At 39.1% G+C, this 27,509-nt stretch overlaps 1 protein-coding gene across 3 annotated transcripts in view; it reads left to right on the plus strand.

The window, feature by feature from the left end:
- The window catches only part of GK5 (glycerol kinase 5), an 87,638-nt gene that overhangs the window by 4,955 nt on the left and 55,174 nt on the right, over positions 1-27,509 (plus strand). For 2 of the 3 annotated variants that reach the window (XM_059391817.1, XM_059391818.1), the window contains exons 2-4: positions 4,349-4,442; positions 7,481-7,556; positions 18,997-19,090. In XM_059391817.1, the coding sequence (XP_059247800.1) occupies positions 4,349-4,442; positions 7,481-7,556; positions 18,997-19,090 (264 nt within the window). The remainder of the gene's footprint in view (positions 1-4,348; positions 4,443-7,480; positions 7,557-18,996; positions 19,091-27,509) is intronic. The other variant, XM_059391819.1, reaches the window with a different exon arrangement.

The raw sequence follows: 27,509 nt of genomic DNA on the forward strand, positions 1-27,509 counted from the left end.
TTTAAAACATAAAATAAAAAGAAGCCATGGGGGCCGGGGGAGAAGCCTGGCTTCTCCCCCGGCCCCCATGGCTTCTTTTTATTTTATGTTTTAAATTAACATACAGTAAAATTGCCTTTTTGGTGAATAAGTTCTGTGACTTCTAGCCAATGTAGGAGTAATCCCCAAAACTCGTATTAGCCCTTTATAATGCTAGCCCTTTGTAGTCATACTCCTCCCACACCTAACACTAATCAGTTTTCCATGTTCATAGTTTTGTCTTTTTGAGAATGTCCTGTAAGTGGAACAATATAGTCAGTAGCCTTTGGAGACTGACTTTTTTCAGGATAATGTCTTTGAGATTTGTCCATATTATGTATATCAATAGTTTATTCCTTTTTATTTCTATGTAGTAATCCATTAGATGAATGTGCCTCATTCATTCACCAGTTGAAGTACAGTTAGGTTGTATCCATGGTTCTGGTGATTGTGATTAGAGCTGCTATAAACATTTGTGTACAGATTTTAATGCGAACCTAACTTTGCTCTTCTCTAGAATAAATACCTAGGAGTGGTATTGTTGGGTCACATAGTATATGCATGTTTAACTTACCAAAGAATTACCACACATTTCTAAAGTGGCTGTACTATTTTGCATTCTCACCAGCAATGTATAAGAGTTCTTCACTGACACTTGAAATTGTTAGTGTTTTTTATTTTATGCATTCTGGTAGATGTAGCAGTATCTCATTGTGGTTTTGATTTGCATTTCACTAATGTTTAATGATGCTGAATATTTCTCTATGCATATATGCTATCCATATATATCTTCTTTGGCGAAGTGCCTGTTCAAGTCTTTTGCTCGTTTTTTAATTGGGTTGTTTGTTTTCTTACTGTTGAATTTTGAGATTTTTTCATATACTCTGAATGTAAGTGCTGTGTTGGATGTGTGATTTACAGATATTTTAAGCCAGTCTGTGTTTTGTCTTTTCATTTTCTTAACCATGTCTTTTGCAGGGCAAATGTTTTTAATTTTGATGTTCAATTTGTCAGTTTCTCAGTTTTATGAATGGTAATTTTGGTGTCATGTCTAAGAGTACTTCCATGTCTTTTGCAGGGCAAATGTTTTTAATTTTGATGTTCAATTTGTCAGTTTCTCTTTTATGAATGGTAATTTTGGTGTCATGTCTAAGAGCACTTCATCTAACACCACATCACAAATATTTTTTTCCTGTGTTTTCTTCTAAACATTTTATAGTTTTATGTCTTAAATTTAGATCTGTGATCAATTTTGAGTGAAGTTTTGTGTAAGATGTGAGTTTGAGGTTAATTTTTTGCATATAAATGTCTGTTTCCAATTGTTGAAAAGCTATCTTTTTTCCCATTGAATTGTCTTGTATATACTTGTCAAAATGAATTAGCTATATTTGTGTCAGTCTGTTTCTGAAGTTTGTTCCATTGATATCTAGTTGTTCATTTTTTTTTAAATTTTTTTTCTTTTTGGGAGAGAGAGAGCACATAAGTGGGGCGAGGGACAGGGACAAGCATACTCTGCACTAAGCACTGAACCCAACATAGGGCTGGATCTCAGGACACTTACCCAACTGAGCCACTCAGGCACCCCCTATTTCTCCATTTTTATGCTAGTAGCACACTGTTTTGACTAATATAACATTATAATAAGTCTTAAAATAGTTTGATTTCTCCAGTTTAATTGTCAGCATTTTTCTGGTTATTTTGTTCTTTTGCTTTCTCCTATAAATTTTAGAATCATCGTGTCTGTATCTACTAAAAAATCCTATTGGGATTTTGATACGTGATTGTAGATGGCATTTCTTTAGCACTTTAGAAATGTTGAACCACTTCCTCCTGGCCTCCATGGCTCTGATGTGAAGTCTGCAGTCATACAGAATCATTGTTCTATATATATAATGTGTGACTGCTTTCAAGATTTTCCTTAGTTTTTGGTTTTCAGCATTTTAATTATGCTGGATCTGGACGTGTAGTGCTTTGGACTTATCCTTTTAGGAGTCTTGTAAGTTTCTTGAATATATAGATTTTAAGTCTTCCACTGAACTTGAAAAATTTTTAGCACTACTATTACTTCCCTAATTTTTTTTTTTTTGCATTGAACTCTTTTTTTTTTCCTTCTTTGGGGACTCTGATGACATAAATACTAGACCTTTTGCTCCTGTCTCATAGATCCCTGAGGCTTTATTCATTCTTTTTTTCCAATATTTTTTCTTTCTGTTATTTAAGTTAGATAATATCCATTAATTTATCTTTGGTTAAGACTTTCTTCTGTTGTCTTTATTCTCTTGTTAAGCCCATCCAGTATTTTTTTTTTTAAGATTTTATTTATTTATTTGACAGAGAGAGATCACAGGTAGGCAGAGAGGCAGGCAGAGAGAGAGAGAGGAGGAAGCAGGCTCCCTGCTGAGCAGAGAGCCTGATGCGGGACTTGATTCCAGGACCCTGAGATCATGACCTGAGCCGAAGGCAGCGGCTTAACCCACTGAGCCACCCAGGCGCCCCTGTTTTTTTATTTTAATTCTATTTTTCTTTTTTAATTGATTTTCCAGCTTTATTGAGGTATGATTGAAAATAAAAGTTGTATATAGGTAAGGTATACAACTTGATGTTTTGGTGCACATATACATTGTGAAATGATTACCATAATCAAGCTAATTAACATACCCATTACCTCATGCTATTTGTGTATGTATGTGTTGAGAACACTTGAGAACTGCTCTCCTAGCAAATTTCAAGTATACAGTACATTATTATTAACTATAGTCACCATAATGGATGTTAGGTCTCTAGAACTCATTCATCTTATAACTGAAAGTTTGTACCCCTTGACCAGCCTCTCTACACTTCTTCAATTCTCCTAATTATTGTATTTTTGAGTTCTAAAAATTTTATTTTGTTTTTCTTTTTGTCTTATATTTCTTGGCTAAGACTTTCTGTTTTGCCATTGGTTTTAAAAGAATTTGCCCTCTCTTCTTGGAACATTTTTATAATCACTGCTTGTGAAGTCTTGATCAGATACCTGTCATCTTGACATTGGCCTCTATTATCTTTTCCCATGTGAGGTGAGATTTTTCTAGTCCTTCATATACCTTGCAATTTCAGATTATATCATGGACATTTTGAATATAGTGTTATAAGACTCCAGGTCTTATGTAAATCCTATGATGAATGTTGATATTTTTCTTTAACCAGGCAGTTAATGCAGTTGGGTTCAGCCTACAAATTCTGCCAGTTTTTCTGTGAACTTTGGTTTCAGTGTTTGTCATTTTCAGAATCTTGACAGTACTATTTGTACATGCCCTATGAATGTGCCACCTAGTAGCCCATCTGGTACCCGGGTAGGGGTTTGTCCCTTAGTTCTTAACATCTTTGCTATGCTGTTTAGATTACAGTTCACACATGTACAGCTTCAAGGTGAGTCTCAGAATTCATACCCAGCTTTCCAGAGCAGCTTTCCCAAGCTCCTCCCTCTCTGAGATGGTGTGGTACTTTTTGGTTCCCTGAGCTTCCCCTTTTGTCTCCTCTTTCATTACCCTACTATTCTGGCATGTCCTATGCCCACAGCTGGGGCTACACATCAGGACTACAGAGAGAGAGAGAAAAAAAACATGGCAGTCTTGGGCCTTATCTCCTCTGGTTGGAGAGGGAGTTTTACCTCCTTCAGTATTTTAGGTATTGCAATTACTACTGCAACCACTAGCCTGGGTACAAAAGTATGGAGGGAAGCAGGGGGATAAGAGGAAATATGGGGGATTTCTCCCATTCTCTCTGAGTGTTAGCCAAAACATGAGAGCTTCTCCTGGAGTTCCCACTGCATCCTGTTATCCACTTCTGGTTTTGCGGACTGTCTTGATTATACCAGGGAATATCAGGGAAGAAATTGGAAACTCACCACCAGTTAGTTGTACTCGAATTCTTATCCTCCTCCATCTTCCTGCAACCTTAGATTTTTTAGAGTGTGCATTCAACCCACGTTTTATCCCTGCATTCAGTGGTAGAGGAAGGGTGGAGTGTGTTTCCTCCATCATAGTCTGAATCAGAACTTGGTACTTTATTTGTTAATTTTTGTTTTTAAAATATTATTTTCTTATAAAAATAGTACATATTCATTATAGAAAACTTAGAAAGTAAAGATAAAATAAAGAAAGCTAAAATTTTCTGTAAACTCATGAACTAGAGAAAGCTTTATATCATAATTTCTATTTTAACAATAAAATTAATTAGATAATAAATGAAATAAAATTGTTAATTATTTTAACCATTTAAAAAATTTTAAGACCCAGATGTTATTGACTTACCTAATGTTGTTTTTACGAACTTTTCTTTTTCCAAATAGATAGAAAGTCTTTATCCTCAAGCTGGCTGGGTTGAAATTGATCCCGATGTTCTCTGGCTTCAGTTTGTGACTGTAATAAAAGAATCTGTTAAAGGTAATTAGACTTGCAAAAATAAAAATAATAAAGTATATTTTGTTTGTAGTAAAAATTTTCCTCAGTCTGTCAAATTTTGTGGGTTTCCTAAGTTATAATTACACAAATAGTATTTTACTGGGGCAAAATTTCTCAGTATTTTTCAGCAGACATCTGTGATTTATAATTAACCACTTTGTCAAGGAAAGGTAACAGCAACTCTCTGTCCTCTGGTTTAAATCTTTTTTCAATACAGTATAAAGGCTTACTTTCTTTCTTCACTCTTCATGTGTCTAGTGCTCGTTCGACTTCTTATTATGTACAAAATACTAGAGGGTTATAAACAAAATTATAACCCACAGTTCCTGCTCTCGGGAATTTATAGCTGTGTTACCTGTATTTTTTTTTTTTTAATGTTTTATTTACCCATCCGAGAGAGAGAGGGAGGGAGCACAAGCAGGGGAAGGGGTAGAGGCAGAGGGAGAAGCAGGCTCCTTGCTGAGCAAGGAGCCCAATGCCAGACTTGATCCCTGGACCCTGGGATCGTGACCTGAGTGGACGGAAAAAGCTTAACTGACTGACCCACCCAGGCACCTGAAATCTTTTTTTTTTTTTTTAAAGATTTTATTTATTTATTTGACAGAGAGAGATCACAAGTAGGCAGAGAGGCAGGCAGAGAGAGAGAGAGGAGGAAGCAGGCTCCCTGCTGAGCAGAGAGCCCGATGCAGGACTCGATCCCAGGACCCTGAGATCATGACCTGAGCTGAAGGCAGCAGCTTAACCCACTGAGCCACCCAGGCGCCCCATGGCACCTGAAATCTTAACTCTTTAAGGACATTTTCACCGTGTAACTTTCTTTAAGAATATGGCAAGAGATGACTTGTAAATGTGAATTCTAAAAGATCTTTCATTTCATTTTTGTGTCTCAGTTGTTTCTCCTTCTTGCCTTTTTGGTTTGAAATACTTCAAAACTTATTTTAAAAAGCTGCAAGAAAGGGCACCTGGGTGACTCAGTGGGTTAAGCCCCTGCCTTCAGCTCAGGTCATGATCGCAGGGTCCTGGGATCATCGAGTTCTGCTTCGGGCTCTCTGCTCAGCGGGGAGCCTGCTTCCCCCCTCTCTCTCTGTCTGACCCTCTGCCTACTTGTGATCTCTCTCCGTCAAATAAATAAATAAAATATTTTAAAAAGCTGCAAGAATAGTACATGGAACACCTGTATGCCTTTCCCCAGATTCACACATGTTTAGCAGTGCTTATCATTCTTTACAAACTCTTTTTTTTGACCCATTTAAGGGTTCATTTGACATAATTATTGTGATCCCTAAATATTTCAGCATTACCTCCAAAGGAAGGGAGAATTCTCCTATATAAGCACACTGTACATATCACAGAGGAAATTTAACACTAATACAGTAGTATTTTCTAATACTTAATCTTCAGTATTCCTCTCTTATCTCAGTCATTAGTAGGTTTTTTTTTTTCCAATCTAGAATCCGTCCAAAGGTGAGGCATTGCATTTGGCAGTTAGTCTGTCTAGTCTCTTTTAATCTAGAGCATGTTATTCGTGGCACTGACAGTTTTCAGAAGTATAGACCAGTTTATTAGATGGTCCTGCATTTTGCAGTTGTCTTATTTCCCCATGATTAGATTCAGGTTAAATATTTTTCAGGGGAGTACTATACAGGGGTAAAGTATCTTCCTCAGTGCTCAAATTCAAGTTGTACCTAATTTTCCTAGTGGGATAAATTGCTTTTCTAAAAGAATATCACAAAAAATACTTGAGGGCACCTGGGTGGCTCAGTGGGTTAAGCCACTGCCTTTGGCTCAGGTCATGATCTCAGGGTCCTGGGATCGAGTCCCGCATCGGGCTCTCTGCTCAGCAGGGAGCCTGCTTCCTCCTCTCTCTCTCTGCCTGCCTCTCTGCCTACTTGTGATCTCTCTCTGTCAAATAAATAAATAAAATCTTTAAAAAAAATACTTGAGTTGCAATATTTTAAGAAGTATGAACCAGAAAGACCATGGTTTTTTTTTTTCTTTTTTCTTTTAAAAATTTTGTTTATTTATTTGACAGAGAGAGAGAGAATGAGAGAAAGAATCTCTCTTCTTGGGCAAGGAGCCTGATGCAGGACTGGATCCCAGGACCCTGGGATCATGACCTGAGCGGAAGGCAGACACTTAACTGACTGAGCCACTCAGGTGCCCCAGAAAGACCACATTCTATTTGCATCTTAGCATCTGTTAAGATCTAAGCTTCAGTAATTATGCTATTTTCCCTGGGAATTTTTCTTGTCATCAACCATCAACTTATACTATGTTGTGGTGACCATAAAAATAAGTTGTTATACCAGTGAAGGGCGATTTATTCAGGAGTAGCAATTTGGGATGAGCAAGCTATGGCAAAAACCATAGGCTAGTTCAGCAAACAAAGGAAAGGAATGTTATTTTGTGGAAAAGGAGAAAAAGGTTGGGAAGGATTGTTTTGAACTGTTGTCCATTGGAGAAAAGTGAGAGTTTGGCGTAAGGATGGTTTTTCATTGGCTGGGGTAAATTTATTTTAGCAGAGGCAATGTACATCTTTTCCCGTTAATGACCTATAATTGCTGATTCCTTCCTGCTGAGGATTCTACTCTTGGGGTCTGTGATTGATAGGTCTTCCTGTAATTGACCCAGTGGTTTGGCCTGCAATGCATTTTAGAGAGGTTTCCCTTTATTAATTTTTATAGGTTGATCATTGCTTGAATTAAGATCAGTCTTTTAGTATTATCAAGAAGAAATACAGTCTAACTTACTTTGAGTGGTGTTTGCTTTTTTTCTAACATTTAAAACAGAAAGCTCCTTTTGTTATTATTAGAATATGACCTTTTTCCCTTTAAGTAAAAAAATCACTGTAAAACCATCTTAGTAGTGCTTCCTTTATTAGCTCCAGTTATGTTACTAAATGCTAAACCCATATGTTTCCCTTAAAGATTATATTGAATGATTTATTTCCCATACTGTAATAGTATAAAGAAAAGCTTCACTAGCTTTTAAACATGTGTTCTACCTATCTTTATTTTTAGCTGCTGGGATAGAGATGAATCAAGTTGTTGGTCTTGGCATTTCAACACAGAGAGGAACTTTTATTACGTGGAACAAGTAAGTGCATTGTGTGATAAGCATTCTCTTGCTGGGTTTGGACCACAGTGAATACATTGCTCCATTGCTGTGAAACCTTTTCGGAGAGTTTAAATTGGTGAATTAATAGAAGTTTAACTTGGTTAAGAGGGATGAAAGTGGGCCTACTTTCTGGCATTTTAAAATACGCTCCCTGCATGTTATCTGAGGTCGACTTACATAAAATGATAACAATCAAAAATATTGTTACTGTCATAAAATTCTCCATTCCTTTCTTTTGATATAAGGTAGTTTTTCAAATAAGCATGGATTGAAATCTTAAAAATTAGCTTATACCAGAAAAGATTCAAGAGAGACTAACAAGTTTCATAAACACGATTCTATAATTATGGTTTATATTTTCAGTCTATTACAAATTTAATATTTAAGTACCTACAACATATGGGGTATGTGTAGATTAAACACAATTATAATATAATGGTTATCATATAGTGAATATCTATATTTCAGGTTCTGTTATTCTAACAAACAAACTTGTTATTCAGGTATTATGACTCTTTACAGGAAGAAACCAGGGCTCAGTGAAATAATTATGTAAGTGGTTCAAGGCCACTCAGTTAATAAATAGAGCCAAGATTCCAAATTATCTTTTTGGACTCCAGACATGCTCTTTCCACTACACCCATATTTCCTTCAACATGAGTTTCTTTAAAATTTTTAAGGTTTTATTTATTTGAAAGAGAGAGAGAGAGCATAAGAGCCAGGTGGTTGTTAGAGGGAGAAACAAGACTCCCCACTGAGCAGGGAACCTTGATGCAGGGCTTGACCTGAGCCGAAGGCAGACGCTTAACCAACTAAGCCTCCCAGGAGCCCCAACATGGGTTTCGTTAAAAACAATAACAACAATCACAAAACTCTATAAGATGTTTTTTTGTTGCAAAGCACTAGACTCCAAAGGCATCTTGAGCATAGGGCAGTGGGGAGGAAAAGTAATAGATATAGGAAGTAAGGATAAGTGTTAGAAACATAATCAGGGTGAATTCACAAGGTCTTGGCCTTTATTTCAGTATTGGATAAGAGGAAGAAGTTTAACTTTACCAATATGTCTGGCCTTGATGTTTGAGGGGATATGATAAAAATTACAGAGAACATTAGAGGAGGAATGAGTTAGATGGTGATGAGGGTGGGTGGAAGGGAATATGATGAAGTGTTTGGTTTGGGATGTGTGAATGTGGAGATACCCCAAAGGTGGTTAGAACGTTTGTCTGGTTTAACTAAGGCATGGCTCATTTCCTCTGGATAGGTGCTTTTCCTTTCAAGATATGATGTATCTCAAATGGTTGCCTGCATCTACAGCATGCCTTCCCCAAACTTCCCAGCCTGTGTGCTGGGCAGAGGACGTCTTAAATAGGTGATACATTTGTCAGATGAAAGACTAAATGAATTAAAGTCATCTGGGTTGATCAGGATTTCTAAAGAGTGGCACCATTCACATTTTGGGCCAGATGATTCCTAGTTGTTGGGGCCATTGTAGGGTGTCAGGCAGCATCCCTGGTCTCTGCCCACCAGGTACCAGCAGCACCCCACTCCCCCAGTTGTGACAACCAAAGACATCTCCAGACATTGTCCAAAGTCCCTTGGGGGAGAGAATCACTCCTAGTGGAGGATTGTTAACATAGACTGAGTCGAGAGAAATAGGTGTGTTCTCTGATAGGAATTACATGGATAGAAAAAAAAGAAGACTGAGGATTCGGACAATTAATATTCGCCCCTCCGCCCAACATAAACGGGATCAGAAAGCAAAAAGCTGGCATGATAGGACAAACAGGGATCTGGGAAGTAGGTGGATGGAAGTAGGGGCAAGGGAGTGTACCTAGGGAAATAACTCACTGGAAGTGTTGTGTTTTGTTGGATTTGGAGATTAGATCATTGCCCACAAAGATTGTTTACATCAAAACCTAGATAGCAGGTCATTCATAACAGGAAGATCAAAGTACTAGGAAGAAAGTTTGTATGTGGCAGTAAGACCATGTTTTACTTTTGGGAGAAACAGAGGAGTCAGGTCAGGTTCCAAGACCATTCACTCCCCTTACTGGTGGTGGTGTCCTTGTGGAAGGGCAAGATTTCTTCCTAAGACAGCTAATTGTGAATTTTCTCCTTGACTGTCCTTTTTTGAGATGTTTGTATTCTTTCACGAGTTTTGGAAACTTTGCTTGTAGGAACTGAAACGCTAGAGATTTCCCCAAAAAAACCCACACAAGGCTTTGTGCTTCTTTTACCTTGAAATAATGGAGTCTTAAAATAATGCTCCCCGAGTCCTCGTGAGCCACGGTAGCACAGAATGTCGGTAGATCTGCAAGCGCCACAACAGAGAGCGGAGATACAGTGCAAAAGTGGGCATGGCTCCGAGCCAGCAGGAAGTACCTTGTGCTCATTTTCTGGAGAAAGATTGACAGACAGGCCCCTGGCACAGTCTGCTGTGCATTCCAGTCCCAGCCTGCACCTCCTCGCCCCAGCTCAGCGCTTCTTTCTCCTGCAGTCACGGCCGTGGTCCTGTTGTCCTGACCGTACAAACATTATTTTCCGGTTGTTGCTGTAAGGATATCTAAAACTTTGAACTTTGTTTTTGTTTTTCTCTTTCCCCCTCCTTTCGATGCCAGGAAACTTGGTTCTTGTTTTTTCTTCATATTCTTAAGGTTAAAAAAATTTTCTCAGTGTATTTAATCAGTGGTGTGTTTAGCCTGCCTCTTCAAGTAATGGCATATCTCCTCCATCTTGGTTGTTTTACGCTCCTTTTGTTCTAAAATATCTGAGCTGTTTTGGTTCTTCAATCTCTTGTGTCTCTCAGGGAGGCTTCTGCCTGCTAACCTCGGATCAGGGTGTGTGCCAATTAGTAACATAAACTATGAGTCATGCAAGCAAACTGAGATTCACTCAGTCACTGTTTGAGGACTCACAGGGAGAAAAGCACTGTGCTGGCTGCAGAGCTGAATACGAAAATGAGTAAGAGCACCAGCCCTCAAGGAATTTGCAGTCTCTTAATACAAGTATACAAATGAGCCTGTGTTCCCTGCACCAATACATCTTTTATTGTGGTACCTGATACTTGTGTTAATGGTTCTTACCAATTACTTATGACACAAATATATTAAGAGCCTCGGAATGGCGTAATGTGTTAGAGAGGTTTAAGGCAACTCATTTACAATACTGCTATTGACGTTTTTCCTCCATTTCTCCTTTTCTTGTTGACAGGGAAATCAAGCCCAAATCACTGCTTGCTAAGTGAATATTGGAATATGCGCGGCTTCTTGCGATCAGTATTCTAGATTGTCTTCTACCATGTTATGAATTAGTGAAGTCACTTTCCTCTTACGATCTTCTCCCTGTCCTTATTCTTCAGCTATGCTAGCATCTAATGCATCGTGCTTCATCCTGGCCGAGAAGCTTGGAACGTGTAATTTATTTAGTCAGGAGTGTTCAACCTCCTTGTTTGTTCCTTCTCATCCTTCAGAGCTCGCTTCTATTGTCATTTCTCATGGAAGTCTTTCCTGACCTCTGCACTGGGCAAGGTCTCCCTGTTAGTATATTCATGGCAGTCTGTATTTTTCCTTCAGAAGACTTATTCCTATCGTAAGTAAGCAATTGAGTAATTGAGTATTTCTTTGGTTTCCCTAGTAGAGAATATATTCATAGGGGCAAAGATGCCGTGTCTCTCTCTTCTTCATACCTATGTCCCCAGCTCCTGGCACAAATTGCTGTGTGAGCATTTGATGAATCAGTGATTAAAGATCAGATTTAAGTGTGTAAGTAGATGCTGTTGTGTGTAGAATGGCACAGAGAATCGTATATGTGTAGATTCCACTTCTGTCAAACACAGTCTGATAGTCCTGATTGGTAGCAGCATTCATTTTTCAAATACTTCTTTGGTGTCTGGGCTAGGGGGTGAGAATCTGAAAGTGAATAGACTGTGTCTTCAGGAGGCTCACGGTCCAGTGGGAGATACTGTGCAGGGTGCAGGCTGCTAGAAATCTGCCCCGTAGAATTGCTGTGTGCCTGGTAATGAGGGAGCTGAAGGGGGGCACTGAATAGTATAGAAGAAGGTGGAATGAGGCAGGGTTTTACAGAGTCATTTGAACCAGGCCTTGTAGGATGAGCAGGAGTTTTCTAAGTAGGAAGAGCATATCACTGGCAAAAACAGTAGCTGGAAGAGCATGGTATGTTTGAAGAATGAGAAGTACTGTAGATTTCAAGGGATAAAATAGAGAAGGCGCCACCACCACGTGTTCTGACTCCTTCCTGACACTGACCTTCTCTCAGATTCCCCTCCTCATATTCCGTGCTCCAGCCACACTGGCCGGCTCTCTGTTTCTTGAACACTCCCCACTGGTTCCTACTTTTGTTATGAGTAGCTTTGCACCTGTTGCTCCCTCCATCCGGAGCTCTCTTACCTGAGAACTTACCTCTTTCCCATCATTCAGACTTCACTGCAGAGATCATTTCTCCTAGGAGACCTTCCCTGACCATTTTATTTGCCTATCACTTTACTATTTTTTTTTCTTCACATCACTTATTATCCAAAATTCTTTTTTTCCGATATTTTATTTATTTATTTGAGAGACAGATAGTGAGAAGAGAGCACGAGCAAAGGGAGGAGAAGCGAGGTCCCTGCTGAGCAGGGGAACCTGGCATGGGGCTTGATCCCAGAACGCCAGCCAAAGGCAGACGCTTAACCAACTGAGCCACCCAGGTGCCTCTAAAATTCTTATTTATTTATTTGCATATTTATTTTTATTACATATCTCTTATTGGAGTAAGAAGTCCCATGTTGGGATTTCTGTCTGCCCTATTCTCACTGGATCCTTCATACTTAGAACAGTGCCTGGCACATAGTAGGCACTCAAATCTTTGTGACTGAGATGTACCTAGAGAGGAAGACAAGGTCCCAGTCCAGGAAAGGCCATTTGTTGTGGTAAGGCTAAGGAGTTTGTCTCTTACAAGAAGTGGGAAACTATCAAAAGCCGTTAAGCAGAAGAGGAATGTGACCAAATTTACATTTGAGAAAGAATATTCTTGAATCAGGGCAGTCTGTATTTCTCCTTCAGTGGACTTATTCCTTGTAGTAGGGGAGCAGTTGAGTAGATCTGAGGGGAATGAGACTAAGTCTGGGAAGTCTTTTTGAGGGCTATTGTTTATTCAGGTCTCTGTTCTCCTATCTGAAAACACTCCCCACTCCCACTTACTCTATTCCTTTACCATGCCAGTGTTTTGCAGCATGATCCTTACATGAAATGATAGGGGGAAAAAAGTTGGCAAAGGAAACAAAGAAAACCCCATATACTTAGAGAGCTAGAAGGAGAAACATCACAATGATAACATGGAAGTTTAGGAAAGTGACAGTTTTAGGTAGGAAGAAGTGATTGTCAGGAGTCAATATTGCAGAAAGGTCAAGTCAAATTGAAAAGGAGCCTGTAAATCTGGAAATTAGGAAACCAATGTTACACAGTAAATGTAATTTTCATGAATGATTAGAAATCTCAGTTGCATTTGAATTGTGTTCAGTTGAGGTAATGGGAGGTGATGAGGAAATGTTGAAGGGGCTTAGTTAGGTGTGGGGGGCATCCTGGGTTAGGAGAGGTATTTTTTGTTCTGTTTCAAATGTGGGAGATTTAAGCATGTGTAGAAAGTTGATGGAATACTGATGAAATGAAGTGATGGAAAGAGTCAGAAAAGCATGGGTATAGAAAGTTCAGGTGGAGCTGCCAGCCTGTGACATGAGAGAGAAAGCTTTTCCTCTGAACCAAAAGAGAAGTGGGAGAAATGGGGAGTTAGGAAAGTCATTCCTGTGTCTTTACTTCCTTTGAGAATAGATGGTAGTGCTGGCCTAGGCCTTAAGAAATCTGTGGAAATTAAGATGTACCATTTGTGGGGCATGGGGAGGAAACTAATGAGGGACAAGAGAAAGAATTTTATTGTTTTAAGTGACTCTGAGGACATAGACAAGGTTGTGTTCCATAGACAATGGATTGGTATCAATTCACAAGGTTCTGGCATTGAAAGTAGACACAGAATAAAGCTGGTAGAATCCCAGGTTGGTGTTGAAAAGGTAAATGGTTAACTGGAAAGATAAGGTATAGAGAGTGACATTGTGCAGAAAAAGGGAGAAGGAATTGGTGAGAGTTGGACAGATCAAGCATTGAGTTAGGAAGAGAGGTTGTCGTAAACTATTTTGGAACTCTAGAACCTGATTGGGCCTTGTAACAACTAGAGGATGATGGATCAAGGTAGAGGCTACTATTCTCAGGTAAGAGGGTGTGTGCAAACTGGCCATCATCCTTTACTCCTCAGCCCTGCTTTGGGTGTGGGGAAAGCAGCTCACATTCCTGGAGTGAGTGCCAGGGCAGGCAGTGGGGACATTGTTCTACAAAAATTTGAGTGTGTATGCTTTGGTGGATTTCATTGTGGCCTACAGAACTGGCATGGATGCTCACCTAGGTTCCAGCCCTCTCAGCTGCAGTGGCTTTCACAGGCTGTGTCTGTTGGAAGATTTAAAGGACCAGTACCTTTGGGGGGTTCTTTTGGAGCCAGACATTAAGAAAATCTTTATCAGGTCACTAGCCAATGACAGAGGTAAGAGAAGTTGCAGAAACTTCAGTGATCATACTCAATAAGGAATGCACACTTTGCAAAAATAGTGTGGAAAAGTCACAAGCTGGCAACTCCAACCCTCAACAAAGAAAAATCTGCAGTACCTGAGGAGTGGGAAATCAGATATCCAGAGTTATCACATTTATTTTCAAAGGCATAAGTTTTAAACATATCACTAACTGAAGAAATTAGTCACAGTTTAAGGAATATTCAATGAATTAATCTGCTAAAAACTAAAATTATACATTAAGATTTTTTTTTAAAGATTTTATTTATTCATTTGACAGACAGAGATCACAAGTAGGCAGAGAAGCAGGCAGAGAAAGGGGGGGGAAGCAGGCTTCCCACTGAGCAGAGAGCCCGATGCAGGGCTCGATCCCAGGACTCTGGAATCATGACCTGAGCCAAAGGCAGAAGCTTTAACCCACTGAGCCACCCAGGCACCCCATACATTAAGATTTAAATTGCACATTATAAATAGTACAGTTTAAAATTATGCAATTCAGGATTCATGACATTTCCTATAAATACATTTTTTTTCCTATAACCATTTTTAACTCCTTAATTACTCTGTCTTTCCTGTAAATAGCACCTCTCAGTTCTCAGCCTTACAAGTTATTAAGCAAGGTGCATTTTTAATTTTACTTTTATTTTTAAAGATTTTATTTACTTATTTGAGAGAAAGATAGCAAGGGAGAGCATGAGAAGGGGGATGAGGATGATGGAGTGTTTGATCCCAGAACCCTGGGATCATGATCTGAGCCAAAGGCAGACGTTTAACGACTGAGCCACCCAGGCACCCCAAAGTGCATTTTTGTATATTTAAATAACAAAAATCTCAGTCTAGGTGAGATTATGGCAGATATGTTTCACTTATGCATTACTATCTTATTTTATAATACATTTGTTTTCATATAAACTTAATGTCTCCAAGTAGTTATCAAGTATATCCAATGCCTCAGACACTCCCCAAAGCACCATCCGATATGGGAACCGTATCTGAGAAGGCATTAAAAGTATTGCAGTAGTCAATATGCAATATGGGCTATACCATCAAATATTGGAGGTTTGGCCACATATGAGGAGCTGGAAAATCACCTTGTGTTTTGACTCAGTAATCTCACACTTAGGAGTAAGGGAGATTTGGGGGAAATAACCCAACAGAAGCAACAGCAGCACCTCAGAATTTGACCTTGGGAAATAGGGTCACTGTGGATATAATCAGTTAAATTAGGATGAGGTCATAATGCAGTAGGGTGGATTTGTAATTTGGTATGACTCGTGTCCTCACAAAAAGATGGCCACGTGAAAACAGAAACACACAGAATACCCTGTGGAGGAGGGGGTGGAAGTGATGCACCTCTGAGCCAAGGAATGCCAAAGATTGCTGCAGACCACCAGAAGCTTAGGATGAGGCTAGGAAGGATTCCCTTATAGGTTACAGAGGGAGCTGGCCCTGGCAACACCATGATTTTGGATGTTTAGCTTCCAGAACTATGAGACAATAAATTGCTATTGTCTTAAGCCACACAGTCTGAGGTGCTTTGTTATGTCAGCCCAAAGAAAAAAAATACGATGGTCAACTCTGATTTTTGACAAGGCTGCCAAGACCAGGCAATGCAGAAAGAACCATCTTTTCAACAAATGATGCTGAGAAAACTAGGGGTCCATATGCAAAAGTATGAATCCGGACCCGTACCTTATACCATATACAAAAATTAACTTAAAAAATGAACTGAAGACTAAACTTAAGAGATAAAACTTCAAAACTCTTAGAAGAAAGCATAGAGGAAAATTTTCATGGCTGTGGATATAGGACTGATTTCTTAGATGGTACCAAAAGCACAGCTAACAAAACAAAACAGACAAAATATAGATAAATTGGACTTCATCAATATCAAAAACGTATATGCATCAGAAAACACTATTAAGATATTTTCATTTTTTTTAAAGATTTTATATATTTATTTGACAGACAGAGATCACAAGTAGGCAGAGAGGCAGGCAGAGAGAGAGAGGGAAGCAGGCTTCCTGCCGAGCAGAGAGCCCAATGCGGGGCTCAATCCCAGGACCCTGGGATCATGACCTGAGCCAAAGGCAGAGGCTTTAACCCACTGAACCACCCAGGTGCCCCGATATTTTCATATTTTTGACAACTAATTCCTCTTTCATATTCTTACCTACTGGAATTCCCCAAAGTATAAAAATTGCCCTAAATTTAATCACAAGGACAAGAAATAAAGCCATGTTGAAATTACTTTGGCAGAGTGTACAATTTGTGTTTTAAAGATTTTATTTATTTATTTGACAGAGAGCATAAGCAGGCAGAGGGAGAGAGAGAAGGCAAAGGGAGAGAGAGAAGCAGGTTCCCTGCCGAGCAAGGAGCCCAGTGCAGGATTCCATCCCAGGTCCCCGGGATCACGACCTGAGCTCAAGGCAGCCACTTAACTCACTGAGCCACCCATGCGTCCCTACAATTTGCATTTTAGAAATGTGTCTGGAAAAATTTATAGTCAGTGATATCTTAAATGTGCTGTAAGATTTCTGGAAAATGACAGCAGCATGGAAGGCATGTGTCTTGGTCTGCATCTTGGTGTGTTTGGTTTGTAATCTCATCTATAGGAAAATTGGAATATTGCTTCTCTGATTTGCATTTATGATAATGGTGACTTTTTGGATCACTGAAGGAAAAAGAAGTAACATGTTCATGATGTAGGTGAATGCTGTGATTCTTATTAATAGAGGTGAAAAATGGGGGGGGAGGACACTATTAAGAGAGTGAAAACTCACAAAATGGTGGAGAGTGTTTATTTGTAAGTTATCTATTTGATAAAGAATTAATATTTAGAATATATAAAGAACTCCTACATCTCAATAGCAAAAAACCAAATAACCCAATTCATAAATGGACAGAGGACTGGAATAATATACAATTAGTCAATAAGCACATGGAAGGATGTACAATATCATTAGCCATTGGGGAAACACATATCAAAACCACAATGAGGTATCACTTCACACCCACCAGGATGGCTATAATTTTAAAAATGAAGAGGGTGCCTGGGTGGCTCAGTTATTAAGCATCTGCCTTAGGCTCGGGTCATGATCCCAAGATCCTGGGATCAAGCCCTGTGTTGGGTTCCCTGCTCAGCGGGAAGCCTCTTTCTCCCTCTCCCACTCCCCCTGTTTGTGTTCCCTCTCTTGCTGTCTTTCTCCTTCTGTCAAATAAATAAATACAAATCTTTTAAAAATTAAAAAAAATAGAGAATGACAAGTGTTGGTGAGGATGGGGAAACATTGGAACTCTTGTATACTGGTGGCAAGGATGTAAAAATGGTGTAGCCACTGTGGGAAAAAGTTCAACAGATCTTCAAAAAGTAGACTTACCATATGACCCTGCAATTCTCATCCTAGGGGTTTGTGCAGAGGGGTTGGAAACAGGGACTCAAACAGGTATAGCAGTGTTAATAGCAGCATTGTGCACAGTGGCAAGAAGCTGGAAACAACCCAAATGTTTAGAAATAATGGAGACGGTAACATAGAACATTGTGAACTGTACTTAATGCTACTGAACTGTGTACTTAAACGTGTTTAAAATGGCAAATTTCGGGATGCCTGGGTAGCTCAGTTGGTTAAGCAGCTGCCTTCGGCTCAGGTCATGATCCCAGCGTCCTGGGATCGAGTCCCACATCGGGCTCCTTGCTCAGCAGGGAGCCTGCTTCTTCCTCTGCCTCTGCCTGCCATTCTGTCTGCCTGTGCTCACTCTCTTTCCCTCTCTCTCTCTGATAAATAAAATTTAAAAAATGGCAAATTTCATGTTACATATATTTTACCACAATTTTTATAAAGAGAGTCAAGGGGTAGAGAGTGTGCTAGGTCATGGGATGCAAGAATGGAAGGAATCCTGGGAGAGGTTGGTAGGAAGAAAAGGGAATGTTTGAGGGATTAAAGGCTGTAGTGAGGTTGAAGGGAAGGCATTTAGAGAGTAAGATTGAGAGAACTGGAATAATAGCAAGAAGTGTCAACTAATATATTGGAATGTTAGAATTTCAGGAGTAGAATGTTCCCAGGTTAATACAGTTGAGGACATGCTCTTGAGTATGGACTGCTTAAGAAGTAGGGGTTATGACAGTCTAGGGAATTGAACGTGGCCAACCCACATGGGAGGGCCGCTGGAAATAGAGTAGAAAGCAAGTCTGAGTTCAGTGTCGAAGATTGGTAGATGTCAGTGGTTGACTTACAGGAGCCAACAAGGGAAATGATTCATTTCTACTATATTTCTTAGTTTTGTACTTATATTGCAGTGTCCACCCAGAGGTTGTTAAATTTCTTTTTACTAGACACATTTTGATAAGCCTGGTAGGTTGCCAGTGGCTAAGCCAGTCATAAAGTTGAGAGATGTAGAAATAGGTTTAGGCAATATTTCAGCTCTTCTGTAGGTACAGAGGTTTTGATCTGATAGTGTGACAAGGTACAGTGAAGGGGGAAAGCATTGGCTTCTTTTTAAGGTGTATGGGCAAGTATTTAAAAGCCTTTTCATTAAGTTCTTGTGTTTTAGAAGTATGCAGAAGATGCTTCAAAAAGAGCATCTTTCCTGTTAGAATTTGGTCTAGAATTTAATATTATTTATCATATTATAATACTTACAAAATGTGTTCAATTTATAAAATAAGTCATTCAGCAAGCCCCGTTTAATTAACTCATACTTTGAGATTCCAGTGTGCCCTCTAATTTTGTTTTCTCTTATGGCAGATCTTTTATTTAATATAGCCTCAATTCATATTGAGTCTCCAAATACTGTTTTTATCATTCGTAGGAAAACGGGAAATCATTTTCACAACTTCATTAGTTGGCAAGACCTAAGAGCTGTTGAACTTGTAAAATCTTGGAATAATTCGCTCAGACTGAAGGTAATCTTTTTCTTCTGTGATTTGGATGTTGCTGTCCCTGTAAATGTCCCTTAACTATAGGCTTAAGTGTATAATCTCCTATTTGTACTGCTTTAGGAGATTGAGAAGAGAATACACATATGCACACTCCTCCCATCAGTGAAACTTTTTAATAGTTACCCAAAAGCATATGTGGTAGACTAAAGTACTACACTTCAGGAAACCCTGAGGAGGTTTAGGACGGTCCAGATGTTCTCACATAAGTGAGAATTCATTCCTGGAGAAGAATTTGCCAAGTTGCCATTCTTGGAGAAATAGACAAAATGCAGACTGTGTCCAGAAAGTAAGTAGGAAAGTGTCCAGATTTCATCCTCTTTTATTAGAAAAGTGGAGAATGAATATTGAGATCGATAACTAGCTGACTGCCACGAGCTCTTCACTGATGCCTGTCACATAAAGGTCGCAAATGACAACGGTGACAACCATGATGATGACCTCAGTGGCGGTGTCAATGTAAGTGTGGGATTACTGAGTCAGAGGGTAAGACAATTTGCAAATGTGGCCAGATCTGGTATAATCAATACAGCAGATTGCCTACGGTGTGTTGCAATATTCCGTGTTCTAATGCCGCCCAGCTAAATGCCTCCTCAGCTAGGGTGCCCGTACCAGGTAGTGCTTCAGGGAATATCTGGAGCATTGGTTTTATTCAACAACTCTTTGGAGACATTAATTTTATATGAAAACAAACAAAGATATTATTAGATATTATGGAATCTGACAGCAGTGCATGAGTACAAGAGACACTTTTGCCATAATCTCACCCGCAGTTGGTTTTTCTTTTGTTAGTATAATATATGAAAATGCACCTTGCTTTAATAACTTGAAAGGCTGAGAACCAAGAGGTGCTCTTTACAGGACAGACTAATCAAGGAGTTGAAAATAATTATAAGGAAATGTCATGAACTTTGAATGGTATAATTTTAAATTATACTACTTACAATGCAGAATTCTGTATCTTAATGCATAATTTTAGTTTTTAATAGGTCAATTCATCAAACATTTCTTAGGTCTGTCAGTGAGGTATTTATAACTTTTATTCCTTTAAAAAATAAGTTTTGAGGGGTGCCTGGGTGGCTCAGTGGGTTAAAGCCTCTGCTTCAGCTCCTGTCATGATCCCAGGGTCCTGGAATCGAGCCCCGCATTGGGCTTTCTGCTTGGTGGGGAGCCTGCTTCCTCCTCTCTCTCTGCCTGCCTCTCTGCCTACTTGCTATCTCTGTCTGTCAAACAAAGTCTTTAAAAAAAAAAAGTTTTGACTTTGGAAATAATTTACGTCTGTAGTACAAACCCCAAATCTCACATATAAAACTCACTTCAGGCACAAAAATCAGCCTTTAAATTAAGCTCTTCATCTGCTTGATATTGAGGATGCGCATGATGTAAGCTTTGGGTTTTCTTAGGAGACAAATGTACACAGACAAATGTTTAGCACACACAATGTCAGGGCCTTGACTGCCACTGAGAGAAGCCTACCCTGCATTCATCCTATACAGATGTTTTTTCTTTCTTTCTTTCTTTTTTTTTTTTTTAAAGGTTTTATTTATTTATTTGACAAAGAGATCACCAGTAGGCAGAGAGGCAGGCAGAGAGAGAGAGAGAGAGAGAGAGTGAGAGGGAAGCAGGCTTCCTGCTGAGCAGAGAGCCTGATGTGGGGCTCAATCCCAGGACCCTGAGATCGTGACCTGAGCTGAAGGCAGAGGCTTAACCCACTGAGCCACCCAGGTGCCCGCTTTTTTTTTTTTTTTCTTAAGGGTTTTATTTTTAAGTAATCTCAGCGTGGGGCTCAGACTTACAACCCCAAGATTAAGAGTTGCATGCTGTACCCCCCTCTCCTGGATGCTCATGGTTTATTGGTTGAGATTATGGAAATGTTGAGGGTATATGTGCCAGAGATGGCACCAAAGTCATTTGTTTAGCCAATGTTAGCTCCAAACAAAATGGTGAAGTAATTGACTTGTGTTGGCAGTCTCCTGGCACCATTGTTTTCTTCCAGTTCTTCTAGCAGCATTCATGCTTCCTTTCACTGCTGTTCTGATTGTTGGTTAATTGTTGCTAAGGCTTCTCTTTGCTTGCAGCATAAAATCCCCTGTCTACAGCTCTTCCCACTTCCCAGACCCTTTCTTCCTGAAGCTGCTAAGTATTCAGCTCCAGCTTTGCCAACCTGTTTTTGTTCTTAGAGCACTGAAGGTGCCACTTCCCTTAAGGCATTCGTACCCTCAGGGGCTTTCTCCCGTCATGACTGGATTTTTCTCATCTCTCCAGGCCCAACTCCTATGCCATCTCCTCTATGTGAGCCCTTTCCTGCCATCCCATTTATAGAGTAGTATGTCCCCACCCGCCACTCCAGTCTCTGTCTTACTGTCCTTCTTTCTTTCACAGCACTTAACTACATTTCAAAGGTTTTGAGACATAGATTTTTTTCCAATTGAAATTTAATTGAGATAAATATAGATTCACATGCAGTTGTAAGAAATAATACAGGGATCCCTTATAGGCTTTGTAGTTTCTCTCAATGGTAACATTTTACAAAACTATACTATTGTGTCTAAAATAGTGTAATTATAATTATAGTGTCTATAATACTATAGTAGTATTGACATTAATATAGTCTATAGATCTTATTCAGATTTCCTCAGTTTTACCTGTACTCGTGTATGTGCATGTGTGTGTGTGTGTGTTATAATTTTTGTACAGTTTTTTCCCTGTGTTCATGAATCCGCCACCAGAATCCAGATGATGAACATTTCAAAGGTCCCTCGTGTCGCTCTTTTGTAACAACATCCTCTCTCTCTCGTGCGCTTCCCCATACTCTTCCCGTCCCTCACTCCTTGCAACCACTAATCTCTCTCGTGCGCTTCCCCATACTCTTCCCGTCCCTCACTCCTTGCAACCACTAATCTGTTCTCCATTAAATTTTTTTTCTCACTTCCAAAATATTATATACATAGAGTGATACAGTATAAAACCTTCTGGGATTTGCTTTCTTCACTTAGTGTAATTCCCTGGAGAATCCAAGTTATATGTCTGTCAATAGCTTGTTACTTTTTATTGCTGAATTGTATTCAGTGGTACAAATGCACCACCCATTTAAGGACATCTGTGCAAATTCCAGTTTTTGGCTATTACAAATAGAGCTGTTTTGAACATTTGTGTACAGAATTTTATGTGAACATGAGTTTTCATTTGTCTAGGATAATACCCCAAAGGTACAATTAATTGCTAGGTCAAATAGTAATTGCATGTTTTGTTTCATAAGAAACTGTCAGACTTTTTTCCAGAGTAGCTGCATCATTTATATTCTCACCAACAATGTGTGAGTTATAAGGCATACATTTTTTTTTTCCCAATTTAAAAGGGTGATTTTTAAGCAAGGTGTTTTTGTTTTTTTGGTTAGGGTTTTTTTTTTTCAGGATTTTTTTTTTTTTAAGAATTTCTTTTTAAGTATCTCTACACCCAGTGTGAGTCTTGAACTCACAACTCCAAGATCAAGAGTTGCATGCTCCACTGACTAAGCCAGCCAGGCACACCAAGCAAGATGTATTTTTAACTGCTTATTTTTAAAAATCATTTTAACCATCAATTATATCTTAGCATTAAATTGCAATTTAAATAGCAGGATTTTTTTTTCTTGGTGGTACATTCAGTATTGGTTTATTTTACAGTCAGTGTCTTCTTAGACTATCTCACTTACTGATTTGATTACTTGTCCGTCTCTTCCCATTAGAATGTAAATTTCAAGAAGGTAGGGATTCTGCCCATATTGTTCATTCTGCTTTCTCAAGGCCTAGCACAGTCCTTGGTACATAGAAGGTACTCAATAAATATTTGTTAAATGTAAAAACAAAAAGTTAATTTTTCGTATGTTGAGTAAAAGTGCAGTTGTAAGAACTCTCCATACTTTTTGTGTGCCCCCCCCAGTATCTGTATTTTTTTTTTTTAAAGATTTTATTTATTTATTTGACAGACAGAGATCACAAGTAGGCAGAGAGGCAGGCAGAGAGAGAGAGAGAGAGGGAAGCAGGCTTCCTGCAGAGCAGGGAGCCCGATGCGGGGCTCGATCCCAGGACCCCGAGATCATGACCCGAGCCGAAGGCAGCAGCCCAAACCACTGAGCCACCCAGGCGCCCCCCGGTATCTGTATTTTAATAGAAGATCCCTGAAGGATATTAAATGTAATTTTTTTAAAAGATTTTATTTTATTTATTTGATAGAGGAAGAGATCCCAAGCAGGCAGAGCAGCAGGCAGAGAGAGAGGGGGAAGCAGGCTCTCTGGTGAGCAGAGAGCCCGATGTGGGGCTCGATCCCAGGACCCTGAGATCATGACCTGAGCCGAAGGCAGAGGCTTAACCCACTGAGCCACCCAGGTGCCCCTAAATGTAATTTTTTTAATAGAGGAAAGTGTAGTGTTCTTAAGGAGGAAGAACTGCTTTCAATTTGAAGCATTCCTTAAAATATAACACATCAGAGGAAGTATTATGGGTGGTCATTCTAAATATTTTCAGAAACTCTTATCTTTTAATAAGCAGTACAAAATATAAAGAAACACAGAAGATTTGAATACCGAATAAGGTGAAAAGGAAGTTAAAAGGGTACAAACTTTCAGTTATAAGATGAACAAGGTTTGAGGATCTAATGTATAACATGATGACCATAGTTGATAACACTATATTATATAAATGAAATTTGCTAAAAGAACTTAAATGATCTCACCAAAATGGAAAGGAAAAAAATTAAACTGGGGCTCTTTGTTCCAAAAAAAGGGGACAGGACTGAAATGTAGAGAGAATTGAGTTTATACATTTTCTTGATTGTTGTGTTTATTATTTTAGTAAATAAATACAATCTTTTAAATTTATACATATATATTTTTAAAAATTTTTTTTACAGAGAGAGAGCATGTGCATGTGAGTGGGGAAGGAAGGGCATAGGGGAGGGAGAGAATCAATCTTAATCAGTCTCCATACCCAGTGTGGAGCCTGGTGCAGGGCTCCATCTCATGACCCTGAGATCATGACCTAAGCTGAAATCAAGAGTTGGACACTTAACCAATGGGAGCCACCCAGGCACCCCTTTAAATATATTGTTTAGGAGAGGGTGGGCAATAACAGAGGAAGAAAATGCAAGAAGTGGGTAAATTCTCTATAAGTGAATATTTTGTAAAATACCAGTTTCAGAAGTTGAATTGTCCATCTGCATTCTTTTTTTTTTCTATCTTTATTTTTTATTTTTTATTTTTTATAAACATATAATGTATTTTTATCCCCAGGGGTACAGGTCTGTGAATCACCAGGTTTACACACTTCACAGCACTCTCCATAGCACATACCCTCCCCAATGTCCATAACCCCATCCCCCTCTCCCGACTCCCCTCCCCCCAGCAACCCTCAGTTTGTTTTGTGAGATTAAGAGTCACTTATGGTTTGTCTCCCTCCTGATCACTTCTTGTTTCATTTATTCTTCTCCTACCCCCCTAACCCCCCATGTTGCATCTCCACTTCCTCATATCAGGGAGATCATATCATAATTGTCTTTCTCTGATTCACTTATTTCACTAAGCATGATACCCTCTAGTTCCATCCATGTCGTCGCAAATGGCAAGATTTCATTTCTTTTGATGGCTGCATAGTATTCCATTGTATATGTATACCACATCTTTATCCATTCATCTGTTGATGGACATCTAGGTTCTTCCCATAGTTTGCCTATTGTGGACATTGCTGCTATAAACATTTGGGTGCACGTGCCCTTCAGATCACTACGTTTGTATCTTTAGGGTAAATACCCAGTAGTGCAATTGCTGGGTCATAGGGCAGTTCTACTTTCAACATTTTGAGGAACCTCCATGCTGTTTTCCAGAGTGGCTGCACCAGCTTGCATTCCCACCAACAGTGTAGGAGGGTTCCCCTTTCTCTGCATCCTCACCAGCATCTGTCATTTCCTGACTTGTTAATTTTAGCCATTCTGACTGGTGTGAGGTGATATCTCATTGTGGTTTTGATTTGTATTTCCCCGATGCCAAGTGATGTGGAGCACTTTTTCATGTGTCTGTTGGCCATCTGGATGTCTTCTTTGCAGAAATATCTGTTCATGTCTTCTGCCCATTTCTTCATTGGATTATTTGTTCTTTGGGTGTTGAGTTTGCTAAGTTCTTTATAGATTTTGGATACTAGCCCTTTATGTGATACGTTGTTTGCAAATATCTTCTTGCACTCTGTCAGTTGTCTTTTGGTTTTGTTAACTGTTTCCTTTGCTGTGCAAAAGCTTTTGATCTTGATGAAATCCCAATAGTTCATTTTTGCCCTTGCTTCCCTTACCTTTGGCGATGTTCCTAGGAAGACCTTGCTGCGGCTGAGGTCAAAGAGGTTGCTGCTCATGTTCTCCTCAAGGACTTTGATGGATTCCGTTCTCACACCAAGGTCCTTCATCCATTTTGAGTCTATTTTCATGTGTGGTGTAAGGAAATGGTCCGATTTCATTTTTCTGCATGTGGCCGTCCAATTTTCCCAACACCATTTGTTGAAGAGGCTATCTTTTTTCCTTTTCCATTGAACATTCTTTCCTGCTTTGTCGAAGATGAGTTGACCATAGAGTTGAGGGTCTATTTCTGGGCTCTCTATTCTGTTCCATTGATCTATGTGTCTGTTTTTGTGCCAGTACCATGCTGTCTTGATGATGACAGCTTTGTAATAGAGCCTGAAGTCCGGAATTGTGATGCCACCAACTTTGGCTTTCTTTTTCAATATTCCTTTGGCTATTTGAGGTCATTTCTGGTTCCATATAAATTTTAGGATTATTTGTTCCATTTCTTTGAAAAAATGGGTGGGATTTTTATAGGGATTGCCTTAAATATGTAGATTGCTTTAGGTAGCATAGACATTTTCACAATATTTCTTCTTCCAATCCAGGAGCATGGAACATTTTTCCATTTCTTTGTGTCTTCCTCAATTTCTTTAATGAGTACTTTATAGTTTTCTGAGTATAGATTCTTAGCCCCTTGGTTAGGTTTATTCCTAGGTATCTTATGGTTTTGGGTGCAATTGTAAATGGGATTGGCTCCTTAATTTCTCTTTCTTCTGTCTTGTTGGTGTAAAGAAATGCAACTGATTTCTGTGCATTGATTTTATATCCTGACACTTTACTAAATTCCTGTACAAGTTCTGCAGTTTTGGAGTGGAGTCTTTTGGGTTTTCCACATATAGTATCATATCATCTGTGAAGAGTGATAGTTTGACTTCTTTGCCGATTTGGATGCCTTTAATTTCCTTTTGTTGTCTGATTGCTGAGGCTAGGACTTCTAGGACTGTGTTGAATAGCAGTGGTGATAATGGACATCCCTGTCGTGTTCCTGACCTTAGTGGAAAAGCTTTCAGTTTTTCTCCATTGAGAATGATATTTGCGGTGGGTTTTTCATAGATGGCTTTGATAATATTGAGGTATGTGCCCTCTGTGCCTACACTTTGAAGAGTTTTGATCAGGAATGGATGCTGTACTTTGTCAAATGCTTTTTTAGCATCTATTGAGAGTATCATATGGTTCTTGTTTTTTCTTTTATTGATGTGTTATATCACATTGATTGATTTGTGGATGTTGAACCAACCTTGCAGCCCTGGAATAAATCCCACATGGTCGTGGTGAATAATCCTTTTAATGTACTGTTGAATCCTATTGGCTAGTATTTTGGTAAGAATTTTCGCATCTGTGTTCATTAAGGATATTGGTCTGTAGTTCTCTTTTTTGATGGGATCCTTGTCTGGTTTTGGGATCAAGGTGATGCTGGACTCATAAAATGAGTTTGGAAGTTTTTCTTCCATTTCTATTTATTGGAACAGTTTTAGGAGAATAGGAATTAGTTCTTCTTTAAATGTTTGGTAGAATTCCCCTGGGAAGCTGTCTGGCCCTGGGCTTTTGTTTGGAGATTTTTGATGACTCTTTCAATCTCCTTACTGGTTATCGGTCTGTTCAGGTTTTCTCTTTCTTCCTGGTTCAGTTTTGGTAGTTTATATGTCTTTAGGAATGCATCCATTTCTTCCAGATTGTCAAATTTGTTTGCATAGAGCTGCTCATAGTATGTTCTTATAATTGTATTTCTTTGGTGTTAGTTCTGATCTCTCCTCTTTCATTCATGATTTTATTTATTTGGATCCTTTCTCTTTTCTTTTTGATAAGTCTGGCCAGGGATTTATCAATCTTATTAATTCGTTCAAAGAACCAGCTCCTAGTTTCATTGATTTGTTCTATTGTTTTTTGTTTTTTTGTTTTTGCTTTTTTGTTTCCTTTTGTTTTTGGTTTCTATTTCATTGATTTCTGCTCTGATCTTTATTATTTCTCTTCTCCTTCTGGGTTTAGGCTTTCTTTCTTGTTCTTTCTCTAGCTCCTTTAGGTG

The sequence above is a fragment of the Mustela nigripes genome, chromosome 2 (assembly GCF_022355385.1).
Source record: "Mustela nigripes isolate SB6536 chromosome 2, MUSNIG.SB6536, whole genome shotgun sequence".
NCBI lineage: Eukaryota > Metazoa > Chordata > Mammalia > Carnivora > Mustelidae > Mustela > Mustela nigripes.